The following is a 17,687-nucleotide window of genomic DNA, read 5'->3' as shown; positions in this document are numbered from 1 at the left end:
GGAAACTTCTGACTTTTACTCCACTACACTTATATGTTTTACAAATATTGTACTATTGACTCTATTTTTCTATGAAGTACTTAATTGTCTTTTAATTTGAAAAATGTGACAAACCTTAGACCAGGGGTCTCCAACACATGGCTCCTGGTTCTACCAGCGGCTCACCCAAAGTTCAGAGATTAAAGTCTGTACAAACCATGGAGGCAACACAAGCAACACAACTTCACTTAGTAAATCTGCTCCAACTAAACCAAACACACAGACAGATCCTCACCCTTCAACACCAAATCATTATTTGTCGGTCAATTAAGTTACACTGTCAAGTTTGTTTACGTCAGATAAGCTGTAGGTGATATTCAGTGACAGCAACTCTTCTGGATAACACAACAGATATAAACTTTTCCAACAAGCAGGAACATGTTGCCGTGGATGAAGTGAGTTACGAAGTGGGCTTGAACCTGAGCCCATGTTTGTTTACATTTTAGAAAATGAAGTTTAGCCATTTTAACTTCCTGTTTGTTATGTACCATAGGACGTACTGACAACTATCACTGGATCCCTGACTGAGGAGCTTCTTTACTTTGATTTCTAAGCAGAGTTATGGACGTTTATTTGCAGTGCTGATCTGATTTTGGTGTGGAGATCAGTTTGTTTTGATACAATATGTGAATAAATGTGATATAAGATGAGGAGCTCAGCCCCTTTTATTTTGTCAAAGTAAGTCTCAGAGTAAAACAGGTTGGAGACCCCTGATAAACGCTGTGCTCATCACAGGAGAAAAATCAAGAACATTCTTCACCAGAGCACCGCAGCCTCATCTTAAGTCCATGTTTGAAGTTTTGGAAATAAAGTTTCCTTTCATTTTAAATGTTTGCTGCGTTTTCCACGACCACACTTCATCACTGCCTAAAAACCTGAGAAAGCGTCGATGTTTGTATCATTTATTTAATTCCAGATAAACTTTTAAACAGACAGCTTGTAGCAGTTGGCTGCACTTTGTCCTTCTGTTGACTCAGTTGTGTTTTTATGGACATTTCTATTATATTCTACAGGTTCTACCGTCAGTGTCATTGTTCTGTTGACGACAGGTATCAAGGATTCAAAACGCCTTCAATCACTCACTGATCATTTTATTTTCAGGCTGGAGGTGAAGGAGCCGTGAGCTGAGTCAAACACAAACCAGTCAAACAACGTCATTTACTCATTTTAATGGTTAAAAAAATACTTCTTTGCGCAAAGAGACAACAACAAGTCCCTGTCTGCTGAGGAGAGCAGGGACCAAAACAAACATGGCCACCGAATGATGAGAGGTGGAGCGAGATAAGATGAGGTAAATGTTTTTGAGGAGAGAAAACAAAAAAGGCACAATTTACAATCAATCATGCCCCAAATTCACAATAATAACAATAATAATAATAATAATAATAATAATAACAATAATAATAACAATATATCAGTACAACTAAAAAAAAATCTGAAAATCTGCAACAACAAAAAAATACAGACCAGTTATATTATACAAGGCAAGTCCTGCCTGTCAGGCTCCTCCTGTGTGCTCCACCTTCATCAGGCATCTGTACACTGGAGCCCCCCCAGTCCTGCTGCTGATCCTGGAGCCAACCCCCCCACCCCCCCTCAGTTCTGCTGCTGATCCTGTACACACACACACACACGCACACACACAAGTTCACCATGCTATCTGACCACCAGACACGACACGCAGAGTTTGGAGGGCCCGATGCAGTCGTCATGGCAGAAGGCACCGCAGCCTTGGCACATGATCATGGCTTTGAGGCGGCACGAGCACTTGAGCGCCACCTCCTCGGTCGTGCTGTCAGTGAAGGCCTGGATGCTGAGGGTGGTCTGGGTGGAGGCCAAGCGGGGGTGCAGCTGGAGCACGCCATCGGCCATGCTCCGGGAGAAACCACCATTGTCCATCACTGACACGTTGGCTGTGTAGCTCACGGCTCCGACGCCTCCGCCCTGCTTGGGGAGCTTCCCGTACAGCTGGAAGGGAAGGGAGGAGGCGGAGGAGGAGGGGGATGGGGAGGAGGAGGTGGAGGGAGAGCCAGAGGAGTAGAGAGCTTTGCTGTGCTCCTTCTTTGCCATCCTGGCTAAAGTCATCTCCATGTTGAGGAGCCCCTCCATCGCCCCCCCACTCAGGTAGCTGTCCATGGAGCTCATAGGCTCCTTTTTGGTAACACTGAGGGCCACAGTAGGGGAGGATTTGGCAAGAGCCTGGCACGAGGGGCGGACAGCCGCTTCATTCTTTATGGTAGGTGCAGGAGAGAGCTGCTGTTGGTGAGGGTGGGGGGGCCGCCAGTTGATCTTAATAGTAGGCAACACCTCCGTAGGACAGGTGTCTGCATGGGGAGGAGACGGGCCGTTGGGCATGGTCCGGTGGGCTGGCTGGGGCCTATCCGGAGTGGCCCCGGGTGAGGGCTGAGGGCCACGAGACTCTTTGATCACTGCAGACTCCACAGCGGTGTGAGAGCTGAGGTCTGACTTACTTCTGGAGGACAGAGAGCTGGTGGAGGATGAGGAGGGGGGCAGAGAGGTGATGACCGGGACGGCCCCGGGGGCCTGCTGGGACTGATACTGTGACACGGCCGGGGCCTCCATCAGACACGAGACTGGGCGGCCTGTTGGAGACTTGATGTGGATCTGAGAGACAGCATTCAGTTCTGGACCCGGAGACTGGACTGAAGCCTCAGGCCTGTGGCGAGACCCTGGGGTCCTTGCCAGTGGTGGCCTGGGTTGGGGTCCTGGCAATCGGCTGATCTCCAGCCTGTTGGCAGAGTGTGGGGGCAGGACTTTCTCCAGGGGCAGGCTGCCCTGCAGCAGCTGGGTCACTAAAGGGTTGTTGGCCTCCACACTGGAAACCGGTCTGACTGAGCTGATCAGTCTCTTGGAGGCAGCAGTCGAGGCCTTCGAGCCTCCACGACACTCTTCCTCAGCAGAACTCTGTCTGGAGGCTCTGACGTCATCTACAGGCTCCATTTTGACCACGACGTTGGCGTCCTTGAGCCCCTGTGTGTGGGCTGTGGGGAGAGACTGGTGGTCCAGAGGATGGGGGCGGCTCTGCTGAGGGTGGGGCAAACTGTTGGGGAAGCAAGGCTGAATGACGGTCTGACCCTGGCGGCTGGACACGTGAGCCTGGATGACTGGCTGCTGGTTCTGAGGAGAAGGACTGCAGATGACCAGCTGGCTGTTTCTGTGGGTGCTCAGGGGGGGCCCCCAGTCCTGGTCCGGCTGCTGCTGCTCATCATCCTGACTCTCATTCTCACAGTCCGAGGCGGTTTCCGTGGAGTCGCTGTGTGTCCCTGCCTCGTCATCTTTCTCTCTTCCAGACGAGTCCACGTGCCGGGGAGAGGATGCCTTTGTTTGCTGTCTCTCTGTAGCTGGGCGAGACAGGGGCTCCTGGGGGTCCACATGGTGGGACCCATGCTGGATAACACCACCCTGTCCAGCCTCCTTCCCTTGCTCCTTGGAGCTGGCCAGCGTCTGAATGACGTCCACACCCTGAGCCCCGAACCTGGGAAGAGAATCTGGGATTGAGGTCGGAGCCAGTGGGGGTTTTTCACAGCCCTGGTCTGCCCTCTGTGAGGGGGCGGGGGCAGACTCCGGCACCTTGCTTTGCCTGGTCGGCTGCGAGGCCACAGGTTCGGCTACTGCTTCAGGCTCAGGGGAGGGCGAGTCAGCGACCTTGTCGGTGAGCCCGTTGGAGGGGCTCTGGACACTGGCTGATGTTGCTTCTATTTCCTCTACGGACTCTGGCCCCCCAGCTGTCTCCTCTCGAGGGGGGCTTGGGGTCTGCGAGGGCTCCAAGGACATGGAAGTCGAGGTAGTGGACAGGGAGGGGGAGGGCTGGGGTGTGGGATCTACACTGAGAAGCAGTAGTTGTGTTCCAGACGAATTAGAGCCTGAAGACGATCCCTGCTCCTCCATCCCACCATCTCCCCTGCTTCCACTTCCTCCTCCTCCTCCTCCTCCTCCGGGCTCGATAGGTCCTGGATGCTCTCGCGCTCTTCGTCCATTGCTGCTATCCGGTAGCCCAGCAGCAGGCCGCAGCCGGACCCCGGCCGGCCCTGCCCCGTCGCTAGAGGCTGCAACAGCAGCAGCGGCCTCGCGCTGGGCCCGGGCTTGCTGGGCGCGGGCTTTGATGTCTGCCAAGGTGCGTGCACCCCCCGTCCCCGACCGCCGCGAGCCCTCGCCGGGCGGCACGATCCGGGGGCAGATCTGGTAGGTGGGGTGCCCCTTGACCCAGGGAGGTTTGATTCTGGACAATTGAATCTGGGACAGAGACACAGGAACAGTGAGTAACACTTTCGCCGAATAACATTCCTGAACATGCCTGCGCGCAGGTTCATGCAACAAAGTCTTACCCGGATAGGCGGCACCTTGGGCTCTTCTGTTGTCGGCTGCGGCTTCTCCGAACGGACACCGTCAATTGTGGTACGAAAGGACTGACGGTCGTCAAGCCGTGGCCTCTTTTCGGGGAAGCTGGAGAAGGCCTGAGCCTCGTCTGGCCTTCTCTTCTGCTCCTTGAGCTGGGCGCTGGGGGCGGGGGTGCTGGCTGGGCTGGCTGAGGGGCTGCTCTCGCGGCTGCTGGTGACGGTGCCCCCTGTGATGGACGTAACCACGGAGGCGGTGTCATCCAGGGGATCGGCGGCCACCGCGGCACTGGAGGATGCTGACGAGGATGAAGATGAGTCCAGGCCAGCGGCAAACGCTCCTTGTTGATCCGAAGGTGAGGAGGGCGAGGAGGCGGGTGAAGAGGCAGACGAGACAGAGGAGGAGGAGGAGGAAGGGGAGGAGGTGGAAGTAAGCACGGGCGCAGCCTCCTCGGGGAGCAGGCGGGCTGTTACCTCGGGCTCTTCGTTTGCACTGGTGGAAGCCGGGCTGGGGCTGGGGCTGGGAGTCGGGGTAGGAGTGGAGGCTGGTAACGTGACCGGCTCTGGGTCGGGGGAGGGCTTTGGCTCCATGGAGGCGCTCTCAGCTGGGAGCTCCACGCCACACTCGGCCTGCAGCACCACCTCACCTTGAACCACTGCGCTGTCGGACACGGGCGAGCCAACAGAGACGGCTGAGATGTCCACGGCAGCGCTGGCCTCAGCTGCTTCTGCAGTCTGCAGGGCCGGAGCAGGGGGCTTGCAGAGGGTCCTGCGGGCCCTGCGACGCAGGTCGGCTCGCGTGCGTCTCCTCATCCTGCCGTCTCTCCTCCGCCGTCCCACACTGCGTCTCTTGGGGGCGCCACTTGCCACCACTGCCACATCACTGTCAAGCACGCTGGCTCCAACTTCACTGGCTTCGCTCATGGTAAGTTTCAGAGACTCCTCTCGTGTCAGGCCGGACCTGAAGACACACAATACACAACACACACAGTTCAGCACGTTGTGGAAACACAGCGACCATGACTGAGGAGGATCAGTCAAGTCGTCTGAACTACATGAAGGGCAGCTCAGGAGAGGGACATAAATGGCTTAAAACACTGGGTAAAAACATCTTTAACAAGGTTTTTCTAAATAAAGTTATTGACTCTTGATGACAACAATTCAGAATAGTTCAGTTGTAGATCACATTAGAGTTTATAGTATCAGAAATGGCTCCGATACTGCCTTAAACACTCAACTGCCTTAAACACAAGTTAAATACCGATCCAATACCACATAATGTATTGATAAACTTAACAGTTTCACATTCAGATAAAACTGCAATTTTCCTGGAAATCTATTCTTCTTCACTGCTCTAAAAACAGCAGCCTCCACTGGAAGTTACGCTGTGCAGCCACTGGCAGGGCAGAAGAACTGATTTCTGGTAACTAGCAGGTGGACCACGGTCTGGGTTCAGACTCAGATGGTGTCCTATCCTGAGCCAGACCTATAACCTATCAATTATTATTATTATTACATTTTGCCAGAGTGTTTTTGTTTTAAGTGGCGCAGCTTTTCTGGTCTTTGCTGCACTGGTCACATGATGCTACTGAGCCAATCATCATGACTCAGCGAGACAAGAAGAAGTAAATCTGAGAGCCTCAACATATGACAGCTGCAGTAGGAGGCTAAAACAGTTTTTAATTGTTTTTCCAGATGTTGTCACATATAAAAAGACTAAGAATGATACAACAAGCTAATTATTTAAACAGAATTTGTGTAGGAATGATTCTAAGTTGTTTGATCCATATCAGCAGCTGATTACTGTAAACATGATCACTATAAGCAGTTTCTAGGGCTGAACAATTGATCAAATACAAGGTGCAATATGTAAATGGGATCACTCTTACTTTTGCCCGTGGTATTCTTCAAAGAACTTCTCCTTCCACGCCTCCACCTTCTTCTCTTTCTCCATCTCCTGTCGGAAACGCACCTGCATCTCATGGGTGAACTCACCTGAACAGGTCAAAGACACATGAAGGTTTAAAAGAGTGGCTCCACAGCCCAACATACGTCACCTCAAACTGTAAACCTGTGTCATTTTCACTGAGAACCCGACATGTTGAAACAAGCAATCAGGTGTAGCTCTTTGCCCACAGTGATCAATACATTCCTGTCCGGTGTGATCTAATTTGATCTTTCAGTAAAATGTTTGTTGATGAACTGAACAGTCATTTACCCTCAGCCAGCCTCTCTTTCCAGCTCTGGGAGGCATGGGTGAAGAACTCATTGTTGAGAGCTGAGCTGCTCAGTCGGGCCATCCCATCAGGTCCAATCTGCAAAGAGAGACGACACAACAGCAGGAGAACGGTGAACACATCTGCCTCACCTGCTTTAAACTGACAGGAAACGACAGAACAGGGCCTTTGTCTCTAACTGAGCTTCACAAAGTTTCACTCAAACATGAGGTAGCCCTTGTATTACTGTTGGTCACATCACAGGTGATGCCCAAGTAGAGCCATGTTCCATATTTGTTCCTGTTTCTCTTTTCATTAACAGCAGCTGATGACATTTAGAGCTGATGAAAGCCCAGAACATTAATAACCATTTATTAAATCCACCAACAGGAGTGAACAGATGAAAACGATGCACTGCAACGGTCCATGACGGTGACTGATTTCCTGCTTTGTGTGAACATTACTGTGTAATATCACTGCAGACGTGAGAGCTGAGGAGAAGGTGAGGACAGAAAACCACTCACCTGTCGATCCACCTCTGGCAGCAGCTGCAGCAGCTGCTGCTGAGAGTGTGTGGGAAAGGCTGAGAAGGTCCGCACATTGATGAGGGCTCTGATGTTGGTGTTGACCAGGATGGATCCTGGTGTTTCAAAGTCTACATCCACCCCGCCTCGACTCCTCTTCATGGGCCCTGCCGCAGCAGAGAGCACACGTTTAGCCTGATGCTGAAGCTGCAGGGTCATGGACGCTGACATTACTGCTGTGCTGTTAGTGAGGGGTTCTTACCTGAGGGGACGTGCTCTCCGTTCACCTTCAGAGGGGTGAGGACAACACGAGGCATCATGACGGCTTTCTTCCTCTGCCTCCCTGACTGTAACACAGCAGAGGACAGCAGACAGTTCTACAATAAGTATATCAAGCAGGAGGAGTGAGACTGAACCTCATTAAGATGGTTCTCCAGCAGTTAAAAACTTTATGAGCACATTATCATTTCTACTGTAAACACAGAGCTGTAGGTGTCTCTGCCTCGTGCAGATGCTGACCTGTCTGGAGCGGCTCAGTCTGGTCTGGGCGTGTTGAGTGTGCTGGGGCTGCTGTGCGTCTGTGCGTCCCTGCTGTCCCGCTGCCCTGCTCAGGCGGGTCTGAGGCTGGGAGCTGGGAGCCTGCAGCTCTGTGGAGCAGGAGGCGCTGGACGAGCTCTCATCCACCGAGGCTTCAGGTCAGAGACAAACACACTTAGAGATCTGTTCATTCACAAGTCACTCATTCAGAGGCCAACACACCTCATGTTGTTGACAGAACAGAAAACATCTACAGAGAAAAGACTTGTGCTCTTGATGAAACTCACCTTTATGTTCCAACTCTGAATCTGAGCAACACTGCAGTGACAGTTATCACAGATTTGCCACTGACTCGGTTCAGGTTCCACCCCGTACTAACAGAGAGAGGAGGATTGTAGGAGGTAGGCCTCCTGGTTTGAAACAAATACCCACCTCCTCAGATATGAAAAGAACTAGAATCACCGCCTCATGGTGGTTTCCTCCACCAACCAGTCCAGTGACAGGAAATATAGTCACAATCTCCCCTTCCTGAGCTACAGCGTTGAATAACAGCCACAAGTGTTTCTGCAGAACATTATGATGTTGAAGTGTTTCTGATGTTGACCTTTTTCCCTTTCTATACAAAATGTCATCATTTCCATCATTTTATCCAATTAGACATTTGTGTGTGTATGAACTATTGAGTTTTGTCAGTGTCTTTTTCAGCCCAGGACTCAAACCATTTTCTTTCAATTAATTTCATAAACATGTTACCGGTTTACCATTAAGTCACAGTAGAAATGCGAGACAGTATCACTGTTTAAATTTTAAATATCACTATAACCATAATCAATTACCATGATTAATTACCATGGTTAATTTGACTCATGTTAGGTTCTGTACGGCATCAACATACAGTCTCCCAGATGCCTGTGCAGCAGGAAGCATGAGTTTGTTTAGTGTCAGTCAAAACACGACAGTGACAGAGCTTCTCTGGAGATTTTTCAGCCTCTAAAACCCTGTTCACACCAAAATTAGGCAGATCGGGTAAATCCGCTAAAAATGTAATTGATTCCTTTTACACTAACAGGTGAGTTTGCCTTTCTATTCAGAGAGGACACACAACGAGCAGTGTCATCAGATGTTGTCAGACACAGAGGAGAAACAGTGAGCTGCAGCCGCTGTGCAAATATACATCTCTGGGTTGGTGCTCCTGACAGCGTCGGAGCCTCCATGTGAGACGCTTCAGTCGGTGATTGTGTGTTTTTGAAACTTATTTCAGGGCTGCAGCTCAATCTTTCATCACTGTAGCTGCAGTGTTTCTGGATTAACAGCACAGTGCTGAGCAGGTGACAGGTGTGTTTACAGTGTCTGTGCTCTGAAAGACATTGCAGCAGGAAAATAATAACAATAACAATAATAATACATTTGCTATTCCCTTGTTAACAGAGTGGGAATGCTGCAGGAAAACCTGGTACTGCTACTGGTCCCTGGTCCTCATTTGTGACACAGATGCAATGTTATTATTTTATTGTTTAAATGCAAACAAAATTATTTGTTTTCATTGTAAAATTAGTTTGAAGTTATTACTTTGTGAACATTTTCAGCACATTTTAACAACATCGTGATACATCAGCTGATAACTGATCATTTTGGTCACTATAGTCATGATATTTTTATACTGGTTCGTCTCTGATGTGGAACCTGAATTACACTGTGTTCCTTCCTCCTGCTCCCTCCCTCCCTCCGGTGGGGGTAGACGTGAGGTTTCTACCTGTGAGTGAATTGTTCCTGCCTCACCACCAGGTGAATGTCGGGTCTGTAATAATATTATAAAGAGACCGTGTAGACCTGCTCTGAATGAAAAGTGCCCTCAGAAACCTTCTGTCATGATTCAAAGCGATATACATAAAGTTGACTTGAACTGAATTTGCCTGTACTGCACCACCACATGGTAACAGAATAACCAGCTGAGGAACAACCCCTCTCTGGTGGAGGTAATGGGAGGTTACTGGTGTGTGGTTGGTGTTACCATCATTGTCTCCGCTGGCGGCAGCAGTGGTCTCGGTGGAGTCACAGCTCTCCTGCTCGGCGGCCTCAGTGGGGTTAACTGGGACCACAGCGGAGCCCCCTGCAGAGGCACTGCTGCTGGACGCTTGGTGGGTGGTGCTACCAGCTGCTTCGTTCGGCGTCTCCGACTCCGAAGTCGTCTTTGTCCACTGGAGGGCGTTCTTCTGCAGAGTGAACAGCACAGAGTTAGAAGGTCCCTGATCATCTGGAGGAGAAGTGTCCTCTTCATGTGTGATGCTCATCAGGAAGTTCATGCATCAAACCCACTGCTACACTGAAGCATTCAACATATGATACGGCTTTGTGTTAATATGTCCATTATAATATCACTGGCTAATGTGGAGATGTGAACCAACTCGCACAGTAACAGATCCTGACTGATCTACCAAACAGCGTTAACTGTGTTTGTCTGCATCCTCTCAGAAACAGAATCTGTACTTCAGCAGGAATCAGCTCCAAATAAAACTCTTCAGTGTGCAGCCTCTGGATTATCTTGTGTTTATTACCACATCCACACTACTACGTTTTCATTTTAAAACAAATCACTTTTGCTATGTTTACCCCTCTGGAGTCTGAGCCCTGAAAACAGAGCGTTTTGGAAACGCTGCTGGCCCCATTTTATTTTGAAAACTCTGGGGCTGCGTTGTAGTTTGGACCAGCAAAAACCCACGTTTGCTCCCTGATTGGCTCTTGTCTCAGCCTCGACTACCAGTGAGTAGCAACATGGATAATGAATTACATGTGTGACCTTGTTGTCTTTGCTAACAGCTGTTGTGCTGCGAAATTCAACATGTTATTGCTACAACTCTCTTTGTTGTTCCTCATTCAGACTATTTTCTGCAACCAATCATCTGCTTCCTGTTTACACCCGCTCGCACATGCTTAGTGTACGCAAATGCTCATCTATGTTTGTGTTTTCAGGTGTGATGGTATAGATGGAGATCTTTCTGATGCAGAGCTAAAACACTCGTCTGGACGGAGATCGTTTTTGTTTTAAAATGAAGACGTAGTTTTGTGTCAGAATGCCTGAGGAGACGTGTTTTCGGAGAAATGTTGCTCTGACCCCAGTGATGACAGTAAGATGAGCTCAGATTAGTGACTTGTACAGGCAGGTGAGTGAAGAGCGTCATCACCTTCAGGGTGAACAGACTCATCCGACCAGGCAGCTTGAAGAAGATGCTGTTCTTGACTCGGTCTCCTCTCACCTGGGAGTGCAGCATGGTGACCAGACAGGCCAACGGAGCTGTGCCACTGCACACACACACACACACAACCACGCACGCACACACACACACACATTTACACCTCATGTGATCACGTGGTCACAGAACTCATATCTGTTCATGTCCTGACAGTGTACACCTGTACCTGAACACCTAGATGACCACACTCTGTCCCTTTAAAACTTCTGGTTCTATCAGGTAATTTGGGGAAATGTCACAAATCAATCAGCAGGATTGATAACTGATAATATTGAACGTCAGCATCAGTGTGATTAAATACTTTGTTGTTGTCTGAGCCAGTGAGCTACAGTTAAATCTGACAATAACACAACACAAATCTACAGTTTCCGAACATTTACCACATCTGATAAACATGTGTTAATGTGGTTTGGTTTCTTATGGGGGGGGCGTCCTTTTCGAGGAGCCCCCAGGCAGTGGTAAAGGACACACAATACTCTGTGTATTATTAGCACCATAGCGCTGCACTAACCTCTGTCCTCAAACAGCTGGACCTGCACAGTTATTGTGACGTCACTCAATAAAACATGTGATTCGCTGTAGTTTAACACAAACACATCTTCACGCAGCCGACTGCTGCGTCTCCACAGATTCTCATAAACGCTTCATAAAATCAGCCATTTTAACTTCTGGTTCAAAAATGATCTATTGAGCAACCAAACAACTTTTCCTGCTCAAACATGTAACAGGAAGATTTCAGCTTCTCGTGGTCGCTGGTGCTAAACGCCCGACAGAAAATCAAGTGATGCATCATTTAGTCTGAAAAAGATTTCACACACTGAGGCTAAAACACACAGTTCTCCTGCTGTGTTGGTTCAGTGTCAAAGTGGCTTTTTTTCTTCTTGAGGAAACAGTCTTAGAGAAAAAATATCACACAGTACTAACAGTGTTATACAGTCTGCATCACTTCATTTTCTGACAGGTGTTCAGCACCAACTGATCAAGAGAAGTTTAAGCATAAAAAGTAATTTAAGGTAATTTTCCAGCTTCAGTACTTTCCCAACATTTCACCAGGGTAAAACAGTGTATGACAGTAATTTTCTTGTTGTTGAAAGAAACACAAAATGACCAGACCACAGATCATTCCTGCCTCCGAATAAATCTGTTCTTCTGTTGGCTCAGTTGTAATAAATTCCATTTTATTTTTTCTTTTGCTTTCCCATCAATAAACTTAAAACTTGTTTTTCATTCAACGGGATAAAATAATTAATAATTAAACTTGATTAAATCCTTATTCTACAAATAAAAACAACTCAGAACCTTCAGTGGAAGCTCTGGTCGACCTAACCTAGCCTGTGACTGTAACGCTGTGACCTCCGTTGTGCTGATTACTGGTTCAGATGCAGAGGAAGCTGCGGCCACGCTGGATAACAATGGCTCGATGTGTTACCTGCTCTCTCTTGTAGCAAACACTGGCTCACCTGTATCACTGGATCTGGACCCAAATATTCCCAAACTGGGGTAGTTTTCTTTTTTAAGCCTGTTCTGCCTGTATCATGACTGACCTCTGGTGTTGCGCAGTAACAAAAGTGTCCTTGTCTCAGGTGAGGAGGAAAGGTGTGCATGTTTTTGACACCACAACAAATCAAACCACTGAGATTTCTGGATACAGTCGTAAACTTTAACACAATACTGCAGATGCCTTGTGTCGTCGTCATTAACTTAAAAACAGGCTTTATTTTGGAGTGAGAGATGACACCAATACTTCCTGTCTATTGACAAAAATCACTCAAATCAATTCCAATTCTCCAAAACTCACTGCTTCACTGGTTCAGCCACAGCTGATGTTTTGAATTCAACAAATCTTAATCCTGATTTCATCCATCAGGAGCAACTGGGACCTAAACTCAACCACTGACAAAAAGGTGACTGAAGTTTTAAAATACAGCATCTCATTTACTGAAATAATGAAAACACAATGTCTGTCAACACTTAACAGACAATATAATATAAGAAAATAAAACCATATAAAAGAGGATGAAGCAGAGGAGGAGTAAAAAGTGAGAGCACCTACCTCCTGTTGGTCGGCAGCAGGTCCAGTGGTCCAGGAAGGAGGAAATAAAAGAACCTGAGTTAGAACCAGACTCACATGTTCTATTGATGTTTGTACAGTGTGATGAGTTCACTGACCACTACAAACACTGGACAAAAGATCATCAATTCAAACATGGGAACAACTGTTCGAACATACAACAGTCAGTTATCATGGTGTATCGGTCAACGTAGCATCTAAAACTACTAAAAACTCTTGAGTGTGCAGGTTCGTGTTCGTGTGTGTGTGTGTGTGTGTGTGTGTGTGTGTCTGACCTCATTTCCTTCAGCCCCTTGGTCTGGATGACATGGAGGATTTGTTTGGGAGTCATGGGAGCATCAGAGAAGTTCTCCAACACCTGGAAAACATCCACAGTTTTTACCTGACACACACGAACACACACATCCGGGAGAAACACTGAAGGGGCAGCTGGATTTCTCTAATCCACTAACTCTGAGATGGACTGAGGCTCGTTTAATAAAGTTACACCGCCAGACAAACTGTTTTCATCCTGACAGACAGAGGCAGGTGAATGTCTGCACAGTCTGATCAGAAGAATACAGAGCTGAGCGGGACATTTTACAGGCCTCAGGTTAACATCAACAGCAATTATTTGCTGTTTGTAGTTTTTTTATGCAATCTTAAAAATAAGATCGCATAAAAAAAACTAAAAAACAACAAAAATACATTAAGGTAATAAAAAACCGTGGGTTGTCTCTTATTTACCACTCCTCTGTCTGTTCTATAAAACTATTTCTACATCTCTAAAATTTCTTGTCACTAACTGTGTGAGAAACAGAGGGGTCCAGAAGTGTGGCCCCACTTGGACCCTGCTGTGTGTGCAAACAATGATCAATGATGAGCCGTTTTTATCTACATCAGGTCCAGTTTAAACGGTAAAACACACCCTGATCTCTGTTAATGTCGAGCTGCTGTGCCTCTGTGACAAACTGAGTGTCAGTCAAACTTTTACACCATTAAAAAAAAATCTTGTGTCCTCCTCTGTCCTGGTCTTTAGGCTGAGTTGCTGAGCGAGTGTCAGGGTTACCACTGTCCTCTGTCACACATGAAATATCTAAAACACCACTGGCTTCACTCATCTGTGAAACCAGCCCCAGGTGACTGTCTGTGATGCAGGTGTTTGTATCGGCTTTACTCGGCCATGACAGGAGCGTTTTAGGGTCGTGTTGATGGCCGATGATCGACGATCATCAGAGCGATCGCTGATAGTTTAGGCCTTTATGTCCAGATGATATTTGACTTGTTTTCCTTTTAGTGTATTAACTTACTTGTATTATTAAATAATATTTAATTTAATTTGCTCTGATATAGCTTCACGTCAGCATCCACTGCTGCGACCAGCTGACTGTCATTGACGCACTGTTTGTTGTGTGTAGGAGCTGCACTGTGATCAAACAGAGCGGAAGAGATGGACGGGCAGAACACGTCACTTAGATCTGTTTCTTATCTGCTGCTTTTATTGGAACTTCTGGTTCTTACAGGGAAGTGAAGGGAGAGTCAACGAGAGAGAGACAGAGAGAGAGCTACCAGCCAAACCAATCATATCGGTTATTGGAAATTTCACAGTGATGATGCCTGAACTGTGGCACCTGGTCCGTGAGACAGCAGAACTGCACCGAGTTGAAAGGTGATGATATAAATGGATTTTAATATTATTCTGCCATTGAAGCCTTGAAGTGCACAGGCACAGACTGACAAAAACACCGAGTATGAGACTTTGATGAATTCCTCTTTCCTCACATGCTGAATATAAAACATTTGGCTTGATATTGATGAACTCAAAACATGAGGAAGAGCTGAAGTTTTTTCTTTTGGGTTTTTTCCACTTATCCTCTATCACAGCGAGCAGAAACACAGATGTGTTAATTCAAGTCTAAAAGGGCTCGAGACGACAAGAAGTTTAGTTATTAAAAGGATAAATTTGCCATTTTTGCTCATCAGCCTTCGCTCAGTGAGTCATAATAAAGTGAAAACATGTAGATTCTTTTTTTAAATAAATGTATTAAAAATCAGAAACTGAAATCTCTCATTGACAAAGGTGTTCAGACCCTTAATTCAGAGGACTTCTGAAGGTCTGTTACAGTGACTGTTGGGCTCTTGGTCTCCTCCCTGACCAACACCCTTCAAACTGGGTTACTCAGTTTGTCTGGACAGCCAACTCCAGGGAAGAGTCCTGGTTCCAGACTTCTTCAATTTCACAGTTTCTGAGGTCACTGTTGTCCTGGGAACACTGGGTTTTATATCTTTCATCTGTGTCTCACCACTGTTTGTCTGCAGACAGTTCCTCAGACTTCGTTGCTTGGGTTTTGTCCTGCCATGCAGTGGGAACTGTGGGATCTTACAAACACAGGTACGAGCCTTTCTAAACTGTCCCTGAGTTCAATTTGCCACAGGTGGACTTCGGTCTAGTTCTGGACACATCAAGAATAACTAGAATGGCAATTAGTAGAGGCCAAATGTTTTCTCTGGGAGGTTCAGATTATTATCTGGATCTGAATGAATCTCAACACCATATATACGTCTGATTTTAAACATCAAGATTCAAACATTATTTCCTGAGAAACTCAAAAAAATCTCCAAAAATGCTAATTAATGTTAATTATAATGACAAATAAATCCTGGATCTGCCCCTTTGACCAGATCCACACAAAAATGAAAGTGGTTCTTCCCTGGACCGCGTCCCATCTTTTCATCACATCTGATGAAAATCGGTTCATTACTCTTCGTGCAATTCTGCTGACAAACAACAGGCTCAGCTGAAAATGGTGGAGGAGAGTCTAAAGACTTTTTAATGAGACTGTTCAGTTTTTGATTTTTAATAAATTAGCAAAAATTTCAAAAGCACGTTTTCTCTTTGTCATTGTTGATTGTTGAGTGTAGATAGAGAAAATAACAAATTAACCATTTGAAATTAAATCTGTGCAGCTGTGTAAACAGTGAAGGGATTATAATTTTTCCTGGAGCAGCTGCACATTTGGGTTTTTATGTAAATTTACACAGTTAAGACAGTTAATGTGGTTTTCTTTGTTTTATTTGGACACTCGGGAATGATTTTATTTTGAATCTCTGCAGTTGTTTCTGTCATATAGCAGCCGTATGAGCAGGAGGCTTGAGCCCAGTAAACCCATGGCCCTGATACAGAGGACGGACACAAACTACAGCTGACCACCGTTAATGATGATGAACTTATCTGACATGTCGTGCACTGCTTAGCTGTAAGTGCGCATTTAAGTAATTAAATGGATTCATTCTCAGCCCATATTTCGGTTGGTATTTAACGTTTGCCTTGTTTCATGTGACTACACTTATTTCTTAACTATTTCTGCTGCTCGATCTTCGACAGAACCAGCTTCATTTGACTGGACTCCTTTCATTTTCTTGCACCATTCGGTGCCAATGTGGATTCACAGGACAGCTGAGTTAGTGGATCGCGTTAGCTTTTAGCTTTGCTAACGTTAGCGTGCATAATGGTCAACAACGTTAGCTAGCTACTATTACACCAAGTTAGCCGCTACAGTAACACTAAAGATCCAAGTCAAACAACGTTTTAGTGACTGGTTTGGTCACATAAAGTGCATAAACTTGTCCTGTCGCCTGTATTTGCCTTGGGTTAGCCGGGTTGCTCAGATGATAATTAGCGTAGCACTAGCTAGTTTGCTGCCTAGCAAACAAAGAGCTCAAAATGCAGAGGTAGATGTTAGCTTGCTAACCAGCGTTGGCATCTAGCGTTGCGTAGCTTTTTATGTTAGCAGCTTGAAAGACATGCAGCAAACGTGAAATGTGCCCTCATCGTAACATTTAAAGCCAGTGTGTGTGTTGTCCAGCTTAGCACTGCTATGTCGGTAGCTAGCTGATACTAACGCTACAGCAGGGCACAGGCTGTGGTCGTGAGGAGAATGTTCAAACACAACAACACATCTGGATCCATCACTTCACATGTATTCATACATAACGTACATGCAGCTGGATAAATGCAGAAAATTAATTGTTTACCATGCGAGCCGCCTCAGCCCAGGTCCGCTCCTTCTTTCTCTTTTGTTTGTCCTTCATTTCCTCTGCACTGGTGTCTGCGGCTAGCCTGCTGTGTGTCTACAAAGCAACCTCAATACGATGGCGGTTTAGCCGCTTAGCAAAATGGCTAACTACGTTCTAGGTTAACTGTGCAGACCCAAGACAAGACGCTCCTCTTAGCTCGGGACGATGCTGTGGTGCCTGCTCGTCTCTGATGAGTCTCACTACTGTGTCCGGTGCTTTGTCTAAACGAGCCCAACACACATCGTCTCTCTGTAGCGTAGCAGCAGTGTGAGTGCAGCGCTGGCTGTGGTGCAGCTGCAGAACAAGCCTCTCTGGAATGCAACAACCAGGTCAAAGGTCAAACGCTCCGCAGGAATGCAACAAAACAACGTCCAGCCCTCCGCATACAAACAGTACATCATCTGCCCTCCATGCCCAGGCGTATGTTTGTACATGTACACACACAACACGTTTTTTTAATACACATTATATGTGTTTAATACACACACACACACACACACACACACACACATATATATATATATATATATATATGCTTTGGCGTCTATATAATACACACACACACACACACACATATATATATAATTATTTATTTATTTTTTAAATTTAATTATATATACATATACTTTTTTTTTTTA

The 17,687-nt window shown here is 46.7% G+C and overlaps 1 protein-coding gene across 1 annotated transcript; it reads right to left on the bottom strand.

The window, feature by feature from the left end:
- Positions 1-1,192: 1,192 nt before the first annotated feature.
- asxl1 (ASXL transcriptional regulator 1) lies at positions 1,193-17,415 on the bottom strand. Its single transcript, XM_071475161.1, has 11 exons — positions 17,008-17,415; positions 13,268-13,351; positions 10,854-10,973; positions 9,683-9,884; positions 7,654-7,823; positions 7,397-7,481; positions 7,135-7,301; positions 6,613-6,709; positions 6,284-6,389; positions 4,386-5,355; positions 1,193-4,293 (listed from the first exon to the last, which is right to left on the bottom strand). The coding sequence occupies exons 1-11, from the start codon at positions 17,062-17,064 to the stop codon at positions 1,696-1,698; spliced, it is 4,656 nt and encodes a 1,551-aa protein (XP_071331262.1). The 5' UTR covers positions 17,065-17,415; the 3' UTR covers positions 1,193-1,695.
- Positions 17,416-17,687: the final 272 nt, after the last annotated feature.

This window comes from Trachinotus anak, unplaced genomic scaffold, assembly GCF_046630095.1.
Source record: "Trachinotus anak isolate AG129_WGS33_773 ecotype Australia unplaced genomic scaffold, CSIRO_AGI_Tana_v1 ptg000004l, whole genome shotgun sequence".
Lineage (NCBI taxonomy): Eukaryota > Metazoa > Chordata > Actinopteri > Carangiformes > Carangidae > Trachinotus > Trachinotus anak.
Note: the sequence above shows the minus strand (reverse complement) of the source record. Positions and strands in the feature narration are given on the sequence as shown.

Bases quoted from the DNA above. Each gene is read 5' to 3' on its own strand.
- asxl1 (XM_071475161.1), bottom strand. From the start codon at position 17,064: ATGAAGGACAAACAAAAGAGAAAGAAGGAGCGGACCTGGGCTGAGGCG. The intron at 7,302-7,396 runs GTAAGAACCCCT...CTGCTGCGGCAG, and splicing joins CGGAGAGCACGTCCCCTCAG to GGCCCATGAAGAGGAGTCGA. The intron at 5,356-6,283 runs GTAAGAGTGATC...GTGTGTCTTCAG, and splicing joins GAAGAATACCACGGGCAAAA to GTCCGGCCTGACACGAGAGG.